Raw genomic sequence first — 20723 nt, 5'->3', positions numbered from 1 at the left:
CGCAGGTTAAGAGGTAAGAGTATCCATTTGAATCTGGTAAAGGTCCTACCAAATCCAAATGAACATGGTCGAAACGAGCATCGGGAGTTTTAAATGAGCCTGAGGGAAATTTGTTGTGTCTAATAACCTTAGATTTTTGGCAGCTTACACAGGGGCGTGCCCACTCCCTCACGTCTTTATTCATGCCAGGCCAGCAAAACCGTTCTGCTATACGTTTGATGGTTGCACGAACACCTGGACGAGAAAGTTTGTGCAACGTATTGAAGACTTTGCGTCGATAACGCTTCGGCTCAATTGGGCGATCCTCACCTGTAGATGTGTCATAAAGTAAGGTTTCCTTAACTGTTTCCATCCGTTTGATGCATAGCTTGAGGGTTGTGGTCGATAACTCGTGCTGAAGATCAGTTTCTTCTTTTTGAAGCTCGGCGAGTTTAAGAAGCTCGATTACTTGGAAACTGTTCAAGGAAGTTGTGTGAGATAGGGCGTCTGCAACTACATTGTTTGCTCCAGAAATGTGTTGAATATCCGAAGTAAACTGCGAAATGTAGTCCAGTTGTCGAGACTCACGTGATGAGTACTTGTCTAAAGAGGAGTTTAAGGAGAAAGTAAGAGGTTTATGGTCAGTGAAAAGGGTGAATTCACGACCTTCGATATAATGTTGAAAATGCCGTACAGCACAGTACATAGCTAGGAGTTCCCTACCGAATATGCTGTACCTCGATTCGGTGTCTAGCAACCGTCTAGAGAAAAATGCCAAAGGTCGCCAGAAGTTGTTAACCCATTGTTGTAAGACTCCTCTGATTGTGGAGTCGGATGCGTCTACTGCGATACTAATGGGTGCTTCGGTGTCCTGATTAGCAGGCATTGTTGCATTAGCGATAAGTTCCTTAATTGTGGAGAATGCTTTTCGTGCTGTGTCGTTCAAATTAATGGATTTTGCATTTCCACGAAGTTGGTCGGTAAGTGGTTTCATGAGTAACGCGCATTTAGGTATGAATCGTTTATAGAAACTTACAAGGCCGTTAAACGTTCGTAGTTGCTTGATCGTGGTCGGTTCTGGGTAATCCAGAATGGCCGCCACTTTGGTCCTAAGGGGTTGAATGCCTTGAGCATCTATAGTGTGTCCTAGGAAGTCTAACGAGTCGGTTCCGATTTGGCATTTCTGAACGTTTACAGTAATGCCATGTTTTTGTAGTCGTTCGAAAACAAGATCAAGATGCTTGAGATGTGATTCTCTGTCCGGACTTGCGATTAGGTAGTCGTCAACATACGCGTGTACGAAGTTGAGACCTCGAAAAACGTCGTCTATGAATCTTTGGAATGTCTGAGCAGCATTTCTTAGACCGAAAGGCATTCGCAAAAATTCATAGAGTCCGACGGGAGTTATGATAGCTGTTTTCGGTATGTCGTCAGTAGCCATAGGGATTTGGTTATACGCTTTAACCAAGTCGATTTTCGAAAAGACAGTTGTACCTTTCAAGGTAGCTGTTAAATCATTGCTGTCCTTTTTAGGGACCACGTGCAACGGAGATGCATATGGGCTATGTGACAGTCGTATGATACCTAATTCTATCATGTGGTCGAACTCGTTTTTCGCCAACGTTAGCTTTTTGGGGGCTAGTCGTCATGCTTTAGAGAATACAGGTGGTCCTGTAGTCGTGATGTGATGTGTAACGTTGCTGGTTACACATGGCAATGCCGGTTGAATTTGGTGTATTCCAGGATACTTATCGAGTAGTGGTTGATAAAGTGGGTCTATCGTATGCTTAATTGTGACTGGGGATAATCTGCAACCAGAAAAAGAAGTTACGCAAGCGAATAGATTAGTGTTTCTGTCTACTAGCCTCCGTTTGCGCGTATTGATGATTAGATTATGGTGTTGTAGAAGGTCCATTCCAATGATTGGCATAGAAACATCTGCAACAACGAAGATCCAGTGAATGGGTTTGCGTAAACCCACGTTAAGGTAAACGTACCTTTTGCCATACGTAGCGATAGACCTTCCGTTTGCCGCCTGTAAGTTTAAAGCCGATTCGTAAAGCCGGTCGTTAGAACTCTGTGGGAGAACGCTAACTTCTGCGCCAGTGTCGACGAGGTAGCGAACTCTCGTAGTCACATCTGTGACGTATAACAGACGGCTATGTTCGCCGGCTACGGTTGCCGTTAACACGTGCCGGCTTGGAAGTTTCCCGAGTTGTTTTTCGAGTCGGTCGGTTTTCAGTTGCAACTCTTCCAGAATTTCACCTAGTATTTTGATGTTAACAAAGAAACTAGTAAGCGCCATTTAGACATTGCTCGTCAACATGCATTAGAACATGGTTTAGACATGATCAAAACAAACGCGCATCGCATTAGTTATGGAGAATATGTGACTAATTTATGTGGCACTAACAAAAATGTTATACACAGTGCTAGGGTTGCAGCTATCACGAGTTCACCTAATCTGTGAACGAGAAACAAGGCTCGGTGACCAAAGACCAGTAAGCTAGCTATTGATGCGTCCCAGCCCCGCTAACTAAAGCGAGAAGTCCAAGTTTGGAATGCGGAAGTATATTCTACAAACAGCCAGAAACGAGCGATAACAACAAACACAATTCAAAACGTATATATACAGTTCAAAACCGTCTTTGGGGAGAGTTGCCAAATAGCATACTAAAAGACGCGACGCACCAATAGCATTTAAAGTATTTTCCATAGTGAAATACGACATGAAGGTTGTCACGTCCAAGTTTTTGCTCGTTCCCTTTACTGAAGTACGGTATGTCGATCTATTCTCAATTCACGAACCCAAATTAACAATAGAACCAAATTCCGATTCAGATACCAAAGTTTATTCGCGATTTAAAAATAGTCTACCCAAATGTCGTTCTAACAACAATAATTATAACAATTACAAAACAAACCTTCAATTTTGTAGGTTCCCGGAGCAAAACTACCAAATACCAAACCAACGACAAAGGGAAACCAAAATGTCCGAAATAATGATATAAACAAGCAAGCTCCAAAGTTAAGTAAAACAGATACACCCAAAAACACAATAAATTAATAATATACGATAAAAAGATTTTGATCCGCCAAATTTTTCAGTTCTCCTGTAACAAGGTAACAAGAGCGCCTTTGGTACGAAAACAAATTCAAATGTCCTAAATAAATTTACAAAATTAGGTCTTTTCCCAAATGAGTTCTGGGGATCTAACGTCCCCAACACACAATACCTGTATATGTTCATAAAGCGGGCAGAAAAGGCTATCAACGTCAATTGTTATTCATAATTTTTTCTTTCGCAGATACGTTACATAATAATATATTAGTTCAGCCAAAACCGATGATGCTTATAATGGATGGAACTCTCTATGGCTATTTATTAACAAGTTATATAACATTCCCAAATAGTTTAACGCTTAATTGATTCAACCTACATTTAATAAACAACTACCAACATCCATATTCACCACCATCATAATAAGGGAGGTGGATAAAATGTGGAAGTTCTTAGAGCTCATTTTTCCATAAAACTCTGATTGTGGTCAAATTTTGACTTGGTAAATGGTGAATTTCACTTGCTTGGATTTGCATTGTTACGTATAACCATATTAGGCTGACTAAATATTCACCAAGGTTGTGAGGAAAAAATACGTCAAACTACTAATAAACTGGAGTAAAAGCCATGAACCAAACACAAGCATTACGAAAATTGACATGGAACGGAAAAATTGCTGTTAATACCTGATAAATAACGAAAAACAATGTCTTCCACAACATGTAAAAAGTGCGCAAAAACCCCTAGCTTAACGTCATGACCGTCATCATCAGGATAATACTCCTCTTTTGCACAGCGTGCGTAAATGAATGACCATGACATCTTTTGCTTCTGAAGGATCAAAACAACTGCTACTCCTTCTTCCGCTCACCTACTTGGGTGATACGTTTACCTACGTTAAGTGAGAGTTATGTGGAATCTTAGTTTATGTTGAAATCACTCCTCACTGTAAATGTCTAGCTTCTATTATTATTTCATGTTGCCAAAGCAAAGTAGGTACCTTGTTGATTTTATAGAACAGTTGGAATTAGTTTCTTAAAATCAGATGCCGAGATATTCAAATCCAGAGGATGCAACGTACTCGAAACATTATGCCGTCAAATTCCAGTCTACACTGCTAGATTTTATTGGCCTTATGCCTTTTCATTTCTAATTCTTGTAGTATATGCATTTTAAGCGCTTAAAGGTTGTCAACTCACTTTTTTCTCTGTCCCTTGACTTGTTAACCTTCCTTGTTCATTCTGCACTGCACGTTCCATCAGCACCCAAATTATTCCCAAATCTAACGTTAACAGCTAAATATTTAATGGGCTTAACAAAGACTGAACATTACATATTCGTGATTCGTTTTACTACGATAGTTTGAAGGACAGACTAAAGGTGGGCAGATTCTACCTGTGAGCTTAGTGTATTGTCTGTGGGGTTGGACTGCGATTTCAAATAAACAGGCTCACCAATCTTTTCAATAACGAAGCTTTTTAATATTCATAATGGTAATCACCTTTTCGTTTCGTGATATTTTCAAAGAGTATCTTAGCGCACAATGGGTCTGCTGTCATTGCAATGTCTGGCAAAGATTGCGCAGCTATTGCTTGTGATCTTAGGTTTGGAGTTAATTTGCAGACAATTTCCACTGACTTCACCAAAGTTTATCCTCTCGGACCTCGGCTGTACGTAGGGTTTCCTGGATTGGCAACTGATAATCAGACAGTGTAAGCATTAAAAAAATTATTAATGTTGTCCACCAGGTTTCAGCGTTTGGTTTTCCGAAAAAACATGTACGAGCTACGTGAGAATAGGACAATCAAACCTCAAACTATAACTACCATGTTATCTAACTTGCTTTACGAGCGCAGGTAATGTTACTTATAAAGTTACAGGTGTAGGTTTGGACCATACTTTGTCGAGCCAGTAGTCGCTGGTATTGACCATACTACGAACAAACCATACGTTGCATGCATGGACTTAATCGGCTGTGTATGTGAGGCCAACGATTTTGTTGTTAGCGGCACGTGTACAGAACAAATGTATGGGATGTGTGAAACACTTTGGGAGGATAATATGGTAAGTTATCTCATTTTCTAGTTTTGAACATGCTCACTATAGTGTGAATGTTTTATCCACATTAAACACATCTAGTTGACCGGATTATTTTGTAGGTGTTTGACTCCCATTTTGTTACACAATGCATGATATGACGTTTCGGTTCAAAACAGCAAGTAGTGTCTAGACTTGAGCAAACTTATCTTCTTAAACCGTACCTCTACCTATTTTATTATATTCATTTATTCTCATTCTGTAGTCTTACGTTTTGTAGCTACTTGAGTCAGTGTATTTTGGTGTCGAGTTATGAATTAATGCCATCTTCCTGTGCATCACGATTTACTCTCCAGTCACACGTATGGATGCGTCTAAATTACCCATACGCTTTGAATGGTTAACTAAATAAGTAGAATATAATAAATCTAGAAAGATGGATTGTGTATGACTGTTAGTGTCAACGCTACTTTTCATATACTCCTTGTTTTAACGTGGAGCGAAAGAAAATAAAGTGACTTGGCCTCATAAGTCACCAATTATTCACACGGAGCTTTTAGGACCACTTCTATAATCTTTGTCTAATACCTCTAAATTATCAAGTTTTGTAGTTAACTTTGTTAGGCACGTTTTTGAAACCTGCACTTTTTGTGCCAATCCGTCAATCATATGACCCTAGGTTCTAAACTCCTATCTCAGTTCTTTTTTCTGTTTATATCATCCTAGCAAAATGTTTGTCACTTGATTTCACTCGGTATGCTAAAAAATGGACCAATCTCGTCAAATATTGTGGTGCATAGAACTTTGTAGTCAAACAAACTTATCCCTTCACTCGTCTAATTAGCCAGGGATTCATCTGTACTACAATGGTTCATTAAAAAACGCTATCCCAGTTAGTCAAACAATCCCCCTCCGGTTACGATGACTACTGTCCTACTGAATGTTTCTGACCCATTAGTCTCAACCTACCTTAATATGGAATAAACTTCTGGATCCATCTTTGCTTCTGATTCGAAAAACTCGGTACTACTGGCTTTGCACAACTGTTAATAAGTGTTTGCTTGTAAAATTCCTTAGGATTGTGTGTAATCAAAACGGTATTGGCAGACTCCAACTTAGGCGAAACAACCGTGTATATCAAAGTCAAGCACTGACCTCTCTTGTTGTTTGTTTCAGAATTCGAAAGAGTTATTTGAGTGCATTTCACAGTGCATCTTGAATGCCCTCAATCGCGACGCTGTATCTGGTTGGGGTGCCCGAGTTTATTTAATGTAAGTCATATTACTTTTTTTAAAATGACACGAAACTTATTGCTAAGAAGTACTATCCTGGTGAGCTTGAGCAGCTTACCAGTCAAAGAGTAGTATTTCGTAACGTGGCGATTCACGATAAAAAGTAATAAATTTCAACAGATAAACATTTTCGACATGACTAGTGAACATTTACATGAGGAATTTTTTACTTTACTACGACAAACGAAACGGCTGAGCATAAGTATCTGGATTAAAATAGATGGGTAAAAGTTGGGGTTTGGAGTACGGTTTGAGAAGGTTAGAGTTAAGAGTTAGTGTTTAGAATTACGGTTAGAGTGGAAAATACCTTTTAGCCATACAAAACATTTTTAACTATGCCTTAAATCACGTCAAGTACGCTCAACAAACACTTAACGGTTTAAGTAAAATCTGGATCAAGTATCTTTTTGTGATTCCGCTTACATGCCTCTTATTCACTTTGCGGTAACACGGTAGACAAGTTTGCCAATTTTAAGCATTTTAAGAACTAAACATAGACAATTTATATTTGGTTTGTAATAGGGTAAAAGCTATCAGCTATTGTGTTTTAAATTTTGCCTAAGAACACAACAGTTATTAGTCCGTCAGTAAATCATATTTTTACTAACTTAATATTTCTTGTTAGAGAAGCTTCCAAAAATGTTTTGATGTCTTAGGTGATCTCAGTCGGCCAGTCATCTACAACATAGGACCAGGCACATATATGCGTCGGTCCAATTGGCCATACCTCATTAGCCCAACACGATGAACACCAAATTCATAGAAGTAGTTACTTTGATGGTAGTAATAAATAAAAGAAAGATTCTATATAAGGATATAATACAGAAAGAAAGAAATTTCAACCTCACGGTTTAAATGAAGATGAGAAGTGTACACACCTACTCACCGTGATTGATTCTGAGCCATATCACCCAGAGTCTCCAACCACTGGTTTCGATAATGGCGTGAACTCCAACCCAGTAATCTGCATCTAATAACATGGTTCAGATCAGAAGTTAGTGACTTTATGGAATAATGCCACGTTTTGTCATGGCTGCCCCTAACTTCCATACATTTCCAACACTAGTCAGCTTTGCGTGATGTGGTATTCGGTGGTCGGGCATGCGTAATACGTGGCCCAACCATCTCAACCCTTGAGGATTCACAACCTCATCAACTGGTTTACCATCATTCCACAATCCCCTGTGTCTAACCTCACTTTTACTTACCCAGTGATCTCAGCAAATACGAATAATATTTTTAAGACATATGTGATCGAACATTAGTAACTTACTAGTACCCTTTACTCTTAATGGGCACATTTCGAAGCTGTAAAGTAGAACAGAACGGACTGCTGCACAGTATACTCGTTCTTTAATAGACAGATATATTCGCCTTCGCCATAGGTGACGTAAGTTGGGAAAGGTCAAACGAGCCTTTTGAATCCGTACAGAAATTTCGTCAGACACCAATCCAATAGGGCTGATCAGACTTTCAAGATAAGTGAAGTTGTCAACGCGTTCGACTACCTCACTGCCTATCCTTAGTTCAGGTGTTGACGCAGACCAATCCTGAAGCAACAACTTGCATTTAAAGAGAGGGGGAACCGCATCCCAAACATCCAGGCATTGTTGCCCAGTGCTATCAAAAGACTGTTTCTAATCAGCGTCTTCACCAAACAGGACTATGTCATCTGCGTATTCTAAGTCGATAAGTGGATCTCCTAATAGGAGATCAATTCCTGAAAATTCAGACGACGAGAGCGTTATTTCCAGCAGTAGGTCTATGATGAAATTAAACAAATTTGTAGTAGCAGTCTTGTCGGACACCACTCAAGGTTGCGAAATCAGATGACAGTTCACCATAAGCTCTGACTCCACTAGTAGTGTTCGAGCAAAAAGCCTTTACAAGGTTTATGTACTTCTGAGGTACGCCTTTCAATGACAAACACTGCCACAAAACCTCTCGGTCTATCAAGTCGAATGCTGTGAAGAAAGACCACCATTGTCGGACACCAATAAGCATGTATGTTCTAGGATCTGACAAATAGTGAATATGTGGTCGATGCAGCCACGACTAGGCCTGAAGCCAGCCTGATAATCTATCTGAAGTCGACCGCAGTATTCTTATATCAAGTGTGTTTGCAACTGATGTTATAAATTGTATGCAAGTATTTTCAGTATACAGAACATTTGTGTTCGTTTTAAACACGGTCTCATTGAACATATATTTAACATACTGCTGACAAAAACGGTTTTGAAGCCCAATAGTTGTCTCTAATACTCTGGGTTTGAAATCTTAACTAGGTACTTGTTATGTAACTAGCCATGTCCTCAAAATTTTGATATCTAAAACATTTAAAAATAATATTTAGTTGTCACTAAATGCTGATCAGATATTGAGAAGCTGTAGATTGATCGTCAATGTCGTGGGCGCTAAGACAATTTCTAAAATGGTGTCGATTGCAAATCAGATTTGTACAAAAGTTTATTGGTGTTAAAAATGTTTTCCCGAATGAAAATCTAAAACAGGAGTTATTAGTGAATATCTAGAAAGATAAAATAAACCACAGCCAGAAAATTGTACAAATTTCCACAAAACAGTAGTTACCATGGATAACTGTATGGTTTAATCCAGTTAACGATACACTTTCCCCATCATTTTTGCAACCAACTTTTCGGAGTGAGGGAACTATGCATAAGCAGGTTTATAGGCAAAAACGAATTGAGTATTACCCAAGTCATGTGTACATATGCATGACACTGGAGTGATGTAAACAAATATGTAGACAGTGACCTTGGTCACTGGCAGTAAGGCTAACCATTTCCGTACTTTTCTACTTACCACGTGTTTGCGATCGGATTCGGTCTGTTTGGACTAAGGAAACCCATCAAACCATATTAATACTGACTAATAAATGGATTTTATTCACCTAGATTATAAATCACCAGGTAAACTAACACGATATACATATATAACTACATCATATAGGGTACCATTGCCAAATGATCACAAGAATGTTAGTGTTAGTTTTGTGTGAAATTACAGGTTCAAGCTTAGGATCTTTGAGATTCTACGCTGAAAGTATTGATTTAAGTAATAAAACGTTTAACCCTTAATCCACTGGTTAAGACGTCACTTTCATAAGAACCTATATAACGTTAATGCTGTAGGGGCCAATAGGTAAGCTAATTTAATGTGCGAAAAATGTAAACCAAAAAAAGTATTTGATGGGAAACAAGATTTCGGGAAGTGGTGGTTTTTAGCAGATAACTGTCCCATGTATAAAATTTTCAACGCCTAATAAGTAGAAAGTATATTGTATTCATCAGTATGCTTGTAAGAGTTAAACTTCAAATATCCTACTAATTAGTTAGTTATTCACCAATAAATTAGATTATCACAGTCACACATCAAAATATGTAATTCTGCCTATCATTAATTTATAGCTAATCAAGGATTCGTTGAGTGTCTTTGTGGTTCTCAATTAATATTTTCTTGAACTTATGTGCCATGGTAACTTGAACTGTAGTAGTGTTTATTCATATGAGACAGTAATAAATAGATCTCTATGCTTCTAAGTTTTGTAGTTTAAATCCTCGTGAAATATGTTTCCTTTCAGGATCGTAAAACTCATTCCTTGCAGTTTGTACGTATAGTAGCTTTTGGATATTTTCCAATCACTCAGATTCTTGAAGACAATAAAAAAATCATTATTTTATTGTCTCGTCGTTTACTACTTATCATGATACTTTTCTTGCTATTTAATTTTCCAGAGAAAAGGACGCAGTCACGATTTCCGACTTGAAAATGCGTATGGACTAGGTTAATGAAATATAAGTTACATATTTTGCTTGTTATACTCTGTTTTTATTATTCACACTAATTTGTGGTACAGATTTCCACTTTGCATTTCCTTACTTCCAGTTTTCTAAGAACAGTGTAAACAAAGATTTTTAATGTGGTTTTATATGTTTATACTTTGTATTGAGTGGTTCTAAGACATCACTGTTGTAGGATCGCGTTTTGATCAGAACGTTGGGATTCGCCGTTCACTAATTTAGGAAATAATGACTGTTTGATTTTGAAAACGCTTATAGTTTAATTGTGAAGCTAAAACTTAGTGTCCTGATTACCCCGTTTCAAGAAATCCACGTATAAACAAACATGTCTTGACGGGAACATCAGTCGGGTCCCATCGATTGGTAGAAAATAATTAAGTATAAAATTAGCAGTAAGTCTTAAGTGGCTCGAAATTTGACTCCATGTAGATGGTTTTCTCATACACATAGTTCCCTTTATCATTTTGAAAAGAGCAAGAACAAAGATTCTAGCAGAATAACATGGATTCATTTTATTTCGTAGGTTCTCGTCATCTGCTTACAACCTGTGGTATTTAAAAGATAATAATTACATAATGGGTTTAAATTGCTTACATGAGAGGGTTTATATTGAAGAAATATTCGTAAAGTATGACATGGGTGTAAATGAAATTAATAGGCTGAATATTGTAAATATATACCTAATGTGAAAGAATATTCTAGAGCAGTAATCGTGACAGCAGTTCAAAAGGGTTAGAAATAAACACCCATGTCATACTTTACGAATATTTCTTCAATATAAACCCTCTCATGTAAGCAATTTAAACCCATTATGTAATTATTATCTTTTAAATACCACAGGTTGTAAGCAGATGACGAGAACCTACGAAATAAAATGAATCCATGTTATTCTGCTAGAATCTTTGTTCTTGCTCTTTTCAAGATGGTTTTCTGCTTGCTATCGAAATGTACATTCCACCGATCCTCGTGTATATAGTCATCCACTTAAATCGCATTAGTGGATAACTGAATTAAATAAGTCAAATAAGAGAACGAATTGCGAATACATGTATTCCACACAATTGTTGATCAGAAAGCAAAACAAAATGGCGCAATGGAGAAGACAAGTGAGTCGATTCGATTTACCCAAGCGTGACTCAGTATTTATAATCAGACGAAAAATGAGTTACAGACACACATACAGAAAGTCAGTCAGGATTAATAAGCGAATAATTGGCAGGGTAAAAATATGGCTTAAGAATGAGTAGATTGATCCTAGACTTTGGTCTAGGATAACATGTGGGCTCGGCATAATACCAGCCCCCACAAATCATACTCGCAACACATGCTATCAACTCCATCCTATCATTGAGGAAATTAGACCTTCATTGAATGGTCGTAACAATTAGTTTAAGCTGCAGTTTAGCATCTAGTCATCTTTTGATAGCAAAATATGACTGCATTTGACATTGGTATCGTTTGACATGAAGAATTAAGCTGAAATATAATTGTAAGTATAGTCACCTCACGATAAACATGTGAAGATCCAACAACAGTTATTCCCAGAAACCTATGGTACATCAGCCTATAAGGTTATAAAAATGAAGATACAGTACCTGAATGTTGTTTCAGCAATGTTCGGCATTGTGTATTATAAATTTGAAACTCAGCTTCTTACCTACAATCTACATTATTAAGAAATGAAAAATAGACGGAAAGTGTAGGTCCTTAAATATTTCACATAACAAAGTAACGTCTAATCCCATTGATGCACTTGACGTTCAATAAAATCATGTTTCATTCGTAGTGCGTATTTCGATGGAAAGTATAACATTATGTGATTAACTAGGGCTTATATCTCGGTCGTTCTGATATGACAATATTATACATCGCTAAATTAGACATTTGAATCTTAAATTTTGGATAGCGGAAATCGAACCATATTTTGTTTATCAGAATGTGGATTGTCAGGCTGCATGTAATTACGGTTACAAACTTTTAATGATTGAGTTCAATAGGGTTGAGCATTATTAGACGATAGTAAGAATCAACGTGGAAGAGTCGTTTACAGTTTATTTGGAAGAAACAAAATCAACTGAGGTATACACAAGTAAAATAAACTGTGTACAATATGGAAGAAGGGGATTTATCAATCATCGGTAGTGATGGGAGATACGGACATTTGACTTCAAACAAAAGCTAATCACTTAATGTTGATAGATTCAACGGAACACCGCAACTTTTCCTGGGAAAATAAAATCACAGAGTAAAAATGTAATTATACGGAGGTATTGGCATATAGATAGTAAGATATATACTTGGTGGGTAATTCTCCTAAAATAATCCATAATCATATGGAGACTGAAACTTACAATACGCAGGTTTAATTGACTTGGCTACGGACGACACTGTTTATGTGAGGAGTAATGATAATAACAGGTTTTTCAAAGTAAAGAGAAACTTACTAACTGATTAACCTTCAATTGCGTTAAACACCAAAATATTCAGTGAACAAATAAGGGCCACATCTGAGATGTATAGCCTTTTTTACACTATCCGTTCAAACTACTACAGTAAAATGTGTGACTATCACATATTACTAATAATCTTTATGTCAGTTAAGATCACAATCCCAGTAAAACTGGAAGCCGAATAGCTGATACAGTGTTGAGTTCTGGTCCGCAGATCTAAATTTCAAAAGTTGTGTTATGTAGAACTGTTTCAGTGGAATCGGCCGAAGAACATGTATTTGCAGATATCTATTATCGTAAAGACTTTAGTAACCTGTATATTGAAGAATTGTAAGGATTATATCAGTTAGTTTCGAATATGATATTAGTCAAGCTGTTCGATCGACTTAACTAGTTCCCAAATTAAAGGGAATTCTCAGTTGACAAGGTGATAGAATTATGACAACAGGAATTAGTATTTAAATATACTAAGCAGTGTAGCTTTGAACCAATAACAACAAATATTTTAAATAGGATAGTTACGATACAGTTTATCCTTTCTTTACTCTCGGTATTATGCCTTCTCTTTGGTGTTAAGAAATAATTATTTACGTCTCACCAAATTTCACAATTGTTATATATATATATATATATATATATATATATATATATATATATATATATATATAGCGAGATATAGTAACATCAAATAAGCTTGCGTAAAACATTTAGGATCGTTTCTTCTAAGGACTGGTAATACTATTCTGAGGGTTAAAACCCAGTGAGTGGATTGACGTTTAAAACCGCGGAAAACCTACTGGAAGTAAGGTACCTAAATCGGTCAAAATCCCTAATTAGGTTTTACAGTTAATTTTGGGGAAACAACTAGAATATTCATATGATAAATTTACCATACAACCTATAGCGGTAACCTGTGGAAGGTTTGGGGTTGGGTGTTGCATACTTTTGGGTGGACATACGTGAGGAAATTGAAGTATGTTGATATCTGGGCAATTTTCTTTAGGACTATGGAATTATTTATTATTGTTGAGATAATACCCTATTACCATACACGAACTGGGCAAAGAAAATCAAATGTATCACCAAAGTACTTACGATAATTGTAGCGTTTGAGTTTCCTACAGTGAGCTCATTCACTGTGTTTATTTGAGCAGTCCCCAGACTTGTTGTACATCTTAAATTAACTCCAGATTTCATATCTAACAGCTTTTTTTCAACTTCATATGCTCCATCGGCGTTTATAATTCCTACAACAGATACAAGTCTTGGTTTATGACATAAATGTGCTAATTTTTTCCTTGTATGGGTAATGATTATTGGTACCGGCGGGTCACATTCTTTTGCAAGTTCCCAGATCTGACAGAGTACTTTTTCTAATGCACTAAGAACTATCTTATTTTCAGCTTCCTTTTCATCATATGTAACTGAAAATTATAATAAAAGGACAGATTATTTGATCGAAAAGGCTCACCAATATAGAATTACTGAAGAGAATTAGTCAGAATATTGAAAATGCTTTCAGAATGCCACCTATGAGCAACTATTTATTAGTCAATAAGCTGTACGCCATGGATAGTAAGCACACATTAACGTCACTAAATGATACTGATTGGTTTCATTTAACTCATGATAAAACCTTTTGCTCGAGAGGGAAGCGGTTTGTTCGTGTGGGCTAATTACCACAAGTGTTAAATATGAATCTGTACTGACTAACCACTATTTCTACTAACATACGTTTACCTATTATCCCGTTGGAATCGGAAGCCATTATTTTACTTAATACATATTATTTGGGATAAGTTGGCACCGAAAATACAATGTACCACACAACACAAACATATAGCTGTAAAGAAAAGAAAAGCGGAAGTAGTAGAGCCGAGAAGAACTATCGGTAATCAAGATTATTATATAATGGAAGAAACAGTTCAGTTAACAATACATCTGAATAATACTCCTCTCGGTTAAGCCCGTTTCATATTTATGAATAATGTAAGGGAAAACTTTCAGGCTGACCAGTGGATTCTATTTGGAATAATGTCCGATAAGGTTTCAGGCCAATGAAACCCATCGTCTCTCGGGCCCTAACCAAGGAGTCGTGAAGGACCGACGGGCGCCAGTCTTAAACAGCTTCCTTTCATACCCCGGCACTATATCCTAGAAAGGCCACCTCTTCGCTTTTTCCAGTCAGTCCCAGGGTCCGATGTACAAGCCGTCGAGTTAACATTCGTAAAACATGTCTGCTCTACGAAGGCCGACGTTTCAGGATGGCAACACCAATTGAGTTATCACTACTGCGCTTGGACAACATTAAACAACAGCATTGTCACTGAACATCAACAGCACTTCAGAGACAATGATCGAACACAGAGAGTCGCTTAACATCTTAAACTTGTACAGCTCAGGTTTTCCAATGATAGAGCAAAGCTACCCTCATCGACTTTGCAAACCCGACCTCTTATAGCTATACTAACATCATGACAGCAGCAAAGATGACCTAGATTAGCATAAGCCATTCTGGCTTTTACCATACGTAAATTGATCTGATCACTTACATTATCAGCACTAACGCAATTACCCAAACAAATTTTTCGATTACTTTTAATGGTCCGCCACCAGTAGTGAGTGTAAACACGAACTCCTTTTGGTCTTATAGAAGTACTTTGCATTTAAGTGTAAAGTACATCCCATTCCTAGGGAAATTGCCAACTGATGAATTACTACATACATAGCCTGGGTACCATGTCAAACCAAAACAATTTTACTCGTGTAATCAAGATTTCGCAAACATAGAGCAGAGTTGGCCTCACGATGTGACATGATTCCAAACTAACGTCAAAAAGGTGTCAAAGAGATTAGCAATCATCCAGAACAAACTCAATGCGAAACGTTTCACCACCAAATAAGTTGTCATAGCCTAGAAAGTATGAAGAATATCTAATAAGAAGATTAACGACAATTAGAGAAATATCCAGAGAGAAGCTAATCTTTGGCATCTGTAATCGCGAAACCATATTCAGGTACAATAACATATAAGATAGGTATTTATTGGTCTACGTTTGAGAAATTTAGGTTTGGAGGGGACTAAAAGTACAGTTTTTATTTGTGTACTAAAACCCAGACAACCTCGCGGTAACTTTCCGAAAATACAGACATGAAATGTTCAACATGAATCTAATTAGGTGGCCACGACGAGCCTAAGTATTCACCCTTCCTTCTTCGACATCATTGACCTTAAAAGCCATTGAGTTTTCAACTAAAGAAACGTTTATACAACTAGAGACTAGAGAGCATTACTGAATAATTACTAATACTCACTTTTATCTTGCCATAAGAAACTGGTAGCATTTCCTTCAAGATCGCGGGCCACAAAGACAATTCGCATGTGTTTTAACCTTAAGTGTTTGATTACTTCATGAAAACCACAAACAAGTCGCTTTGTTCTCTTGAGATGAAAGGGGTTATTAGCGTGGGTTACATATGCTCTGTCTTGGAATGTAACCAATCGTGAAATCAACTCACTCACAAGATACTTTTCGATTTCCGATGAAGAAGTGGGTTCTTTTAGAGAATTATTAAAGCTATCAGGAGTACGGAACTACAAAACTGAAACTATTGAATACGTCAGTTACCTCTGTGATTTTCGTCACACTAGAAGATTCAGTGGAATCAAAAGTAATTCCTACAGGGGCTGGAAGTGAATGACTTCGCTGACTCTTGCGGATAGCGCGCTCATTCAAAATAGAGCGTTTAAGAGGAGTATGTCGCTTAGTCCTAATCACTTCATGTGGTTTACCTATCCTTTCAATATGCTTTTCGGAAAGAGCTTTCTGACGTCGTAACGGGGTTGTGACTTTCGATTCATCATCAGTAATTATAAATTCTTCCAATCCTCTTACAAATGGGGAGTTGAACTTCATACTATTTAAAGAGGACCTTGGGACTTTCAAATTACAATTAGATACTTTCTTTGATTTCCTGTTGCCAGCATTTCCAGAAGTCATGCATTTATTTGTAATGCTGATGTGAGATAATTCCCTGGTCGGGGTCTTTGCACGGATGACTTGTGTGGATTTATTACTTTCTTTCAATGTTTTGGGAACGGTATTACTGACTTTTGTCCTGTCAATCTGTTTTAAGTGTTTATTATTACGAGATAGTATTGTAAGTGAGACATCATCTATATCAGGAAAGGAGTGAGACGACGATGGTGTCTGAAGTGGAGCACCACTACACCGGTTCCCTGATAAATGAGGTTTCTTAACATGACTCTTTTCGTATTTGTGTGGAGCTTTAATAGGTGTTGCATAATCCGACTTTTTCGACCTTTCGTCGCCTGACGTTCTCCACATGTATGTTTGTACTCACGGAACTTTCATTAAATGGTTGAAATTAACAGTTACTCTGATACTTCTTTATGCTTGAGAAGTACTGGTCAGTCGGAGAATGAGACGTGAATCAATGTTTGGGTTGTCCTGCTTGCAATGGAAAAAAGCGAAATAGATGTGACAATATAATTTTCAAATAAAAAACTATAAGGTGGCGTTCTTATGAAATGTTTGTTGGAAAATGTTATTAGTCTGTTTTTGTACATCTGATTATCCTACATTAACATGGTAATGTGAGGGTAAACGAAAAACAATTTGTCGAAATACACATAGTTCCAAATATGCATGCAAAAAACCAACAGTCAATTGGATTAATAAAAAACCTTTACTACGATCTCATAATAACACTGTTTCGTAAACCTTGTAAGAATGAAGAGCACTATAGAAACTTATCACGAGTAAAATAAGGTCACATGGTAATCAGCAAAATGCATTTACTTAGTTTACTGTTAGTGTTTCAAAACAGATGGTGATGTCTATATCACACAACGTACTTACTTCCCGACGTCAGACAAATTCGAAAATTTTACTATAAACGGAGAAATGTATATACAGATTTTGTTAGGTTTTTAACAGAACTAAATTTATTCAGGAAGAACTGTATCCCAACAGTCATAGGCAGTTAAACTTTCGAATTATTCGATTCGGTGTGTTGAAAACTTACAAACACTGAAAATAATAAGCTACTGTTCTAATAAAAGTAAATGTGTTTACTTTCAAGTACGGGATACTATTTCACAAAAAAAATAGTCGTAATTGATAGCAGTCTCAATAGTTTTTTACCAACATAAGTAATAAAAGGTTAGGAGAGGCATAATTGATATTTGAGGCTTGGTTAGTCCGTAAACTCCCCATACTGGTTGTATCTTGACTATTTATTGTTTATTTTGTAACTCGTGTTATTCTTTCCATCAGCCGTTAAAAATTCGGCAGGACTGAGTCGTCTATATAAGACCCTTTCAAACAATTATTTTCTACAATGATGGCAGTTGAGACTTGTTTAAATAACAGATAGCCGTAGGAGTGAAACACCGCATGAGATAGAGCAGTGCACGTATGCTAATCCCTTAACGGAATATTGATAGGTTAGCAGCTTGTTATACAGGTGATTCTCTACCATTTCTAGTATTACAATAACTCTCGTTTCCCTTAAGCATTGCTCCAATGTTTTCAATAATTGCACGGAAGAAAAGATATATTCAACTTGACTTTTCGTTCTCTTTGCATAGACAGATAAATGTAAGATAGAACGATGTAGAACAGAACGACTGTAGGACCTGACATGAGAACAGTAATATTCCAGCTAATTTTTCGGACTTACAATGGAATCTGAAATTGTATTAAACAAAAGTATGATTGTAACTTAAATACAGTAGATATATAAAATGTAGTACATCGACTACTCAAAGATGTAAGAACTTTAGTGAACTATCACGAACAAGTAAGAGCAATCCTTAATGTATCATTTACGGGTTAGATAACAATACCTTGATATATATTCCAAAAGCAACCTTACATCAACTGTGATATTATAAGGGGTCAAGACGATATGGATTTAAGCAAATTGAGGGGGGTCTAGTCCCCTTACCGTTCATAATTACTGAATTTTATCTCCAGTAGGTACTAATACATTAACAAGGAAATGTTTGTTTAGAACCAAGTGAATTTATGCACTGATGTTGTCTATTACGTTAGCGAAGAAATACATGTGGATTCTAAAGTTTATACTAATAAAGTGAGAATTTAGAGTAGATGGCAGAGCTGAACTATAAGTGATCTTCAACGACACGCTGAAGTTCAAGGCAAACGTAAAACAAGAAATCATCATAAAACAATCAAAAGATTTTTGACCATTCAGCTGATAAAAAAAACACGAAATATGTATGAACTATCATTCTAGGACTACAACTAAGGATTAGAATTCTGAGTCAGTGTTCTCATTATGAACTGACAACAGTTATATTTTAAGAATGCTTTGTAGCCATATGGTTAGTTGGATTTTTCGTAAAGATCCATAGTGTAATATCCTATTTATTTTCGTAAATGAGCATATATATGGATGAAAATAGTCTTTCAAATGATTAGGGCCAGTAAGATATTTGTAATACTATGGGATATTAATACAAGGTTAAGACTGCAATAACACCTGAAATATTTGCTTACTTTCGTGATTAAAAAACCCAACTTCTAAGACCTAGACCTAATAAATTTCACTGTTTTATAACACTTTTGGTCCTAACAAGATTCAAGAAGTTACATTACTGTCGTTCGGAGTTCATCGACCTACTTTGGGACCAAAAGCAGCCCTGAAGGGTTATTCACATAAAACAGTGTTATAATTATTATGCATGATATTGATAATAGGGATCTATCCTATTATATTCCTAGTCGAAAAGGGGCAAACGGTTTGTTGCAAAATAGGCAAACCTAGCGTACATTGAGCTTTCGGAATGATGTATGAGACTACTTTGTACATCCCCTTCTTTTTGCACAGTAACTGCGTAATTTCATTTGTGCTGGTACACCATGTCCTCTTTTATCGAGTATTCACTGACTATCGTCTGTTGTTGCGCTGTATATCTCTCCTATATCCCAGTGGACACTGTTTACTCATGTTACACAGATGTGAAACGCGAAGCGTGTAGTAACGAAGCGGTCTAAAGTGCTGACTTGAAGCACCATTCCGAAGGAGAGCAGTTTGGAATCCTACCTCCATCACCACTTGCAACACCTGTAGCACTGACATACTTGATGATAAAAGGAATCAATAAAAATCAGAAATAATATAAGCGTGAGATTAGGACAAACTGATATCCGAAACTTTAGGTTGTTCGGATATCCTTCAAACCGACCACAAATCCTTGTCATTAGTTTGATCCTAAATGATTGGACATTTAACTTCAAGTTGTAGACTTCAGTCTTCAGTAATAAAGATAGGAGGTCTATCAACCTATGTCAATCCTTTCAGTTTGTAATACTATGGAGGTTCAATCTCGTTTCGAATAACATTCACGAGGAATTATAAAGGAATAAGAGATTCTGAAAAGATAGACCTTTAGATACCTAGTTAATCTACCACCTATTGGCCACGTTAATGCAATTCGGTTATAAAACTGGAATATATGTTTCATACTCATAATGCCACTTGTGCATTAGGTACAGAAGCAGAAGGGGTTTCGTGGAGACTTTAGCAATCTCAATAGTTGAAGTCATGAGTAAAGTAAAGCTAGACCACTATAGAAAACCTGGAAGAACTGGACGGCCGTTTCGTCCCGTTGTGAGACTCCTCATCAGTGCGCACCCACGATCCCACCTTGCGAGCGTTTAACCATTAGACTGCTGAGTCGGCATCCAACGGTGTTAATGCTTCAACCGATCCACAGAGTATTGAAGTTTTCTGCTGGTTTTTTGGCTAAATAAAACCTACAGTAGCACATTTCCATGTGAAAGTTTTGGCAACATTTTATACAGTTAGAAATGCGACAATTATTCGGCGTTTAACAACACTTTGACCAGTAACCTCTTTTATAGTCGAAGCCTGCCATCTCAGGGAAATCAGAAGTCAGAGCGACGAGACTCAAAAATATATTTTGTGGAATATTGATATTGTCGAGAAATGACTAATCTGAGCTGGTTAATAGTTGTAGAAGATGATTAGCACGTTGTATCCACTCGTGATCTGATGCGTATGCGTGACC

At 37.0% G+C, this 20723-nt stretch overlaps 2 protein-coding genes across 3 annotated transcripts; one reads left to right on the top strand and one right to left on the bottom strand.

Annotated features, from left to right (window-relative positions):
• Window positions 1-4113: 4113 nt before the first annotated feature.
• Window positions 4114-10307, top strand: PSMB3 (Proteasome subunit beta type-3). The gene is made up of 6 exons (XM_051209096.1): window positions 4114-4533; window positions 4568-4752; window positions 4789-4896; window positions 4927-5104; window positions 6254-6348; window positions 10125-10307. The coding sequence occupies exons 1-6, from the start codon at window positions 4531-4533 to the stop codon at window positions 10171-10173; spliced, it is 618 nt and encodes a 205-aa protein (XP_051074524.1). The 5' UTR covers window positions 4114-4530; the 3' UTR covers window positions 10174-10307.
• Window positions 10308-12116: 1809 nt separating this feature from the next.
• Window positions 12117-19908, bottom strand: SECISBP2L (Selenocysteine insertion sequence-binding protein 2-like). 2 transcript variants are annotated; one of them, XM_051209094.1, is made up of 4 exons: window positions 16270-19908; window positions 15956-16235; window positions 13736-14064; window positions 12117-12414 (listed from the first exon to the last, which is right to left on the bottom strand). In XM_051209094.1, exons 1-4 carry the CDS (start codon window positions 16987-16989, stop codon window positions 12373-12375), a joined length of 1371 nt encoding a protein of 456 aa, XP_051074522.1. In that variant the 5' UTR covers window positions 16990-19908; the 3' UTR covers window positions 12117-12372. The 2 variants fall into 2 exon arrangements, with proteins under 2 accessions (XP_051074522.1, XP_051074523.1); XM_051209095.1 differs by having other exon boundaries at window positions 13736-17115; window positions 19462-19908.
• Between the last annotated feature and the right edge of the window lie 815 nt (window positions 19909-20723).

Source organism: Schistosoma haematobium, chromosome 1 (genome assembly GCF_000699445.3).
Source record: "Schistosoma haematobium chromosome 1, whole genome shotgun sequence".
NCBI classification, from domain to species: domain Eukaryota; kingdom Metazoa; phylum Platyhelminthes; class Trematoda; order Strigeidida; family Schistosomatidae; genus Schistosoma; species Schistosoma haematobium.
Note: the sequence above shows the minus strand (reverse complement) of the source record. Positions and strands in the feature narration are given on the sequence as shown.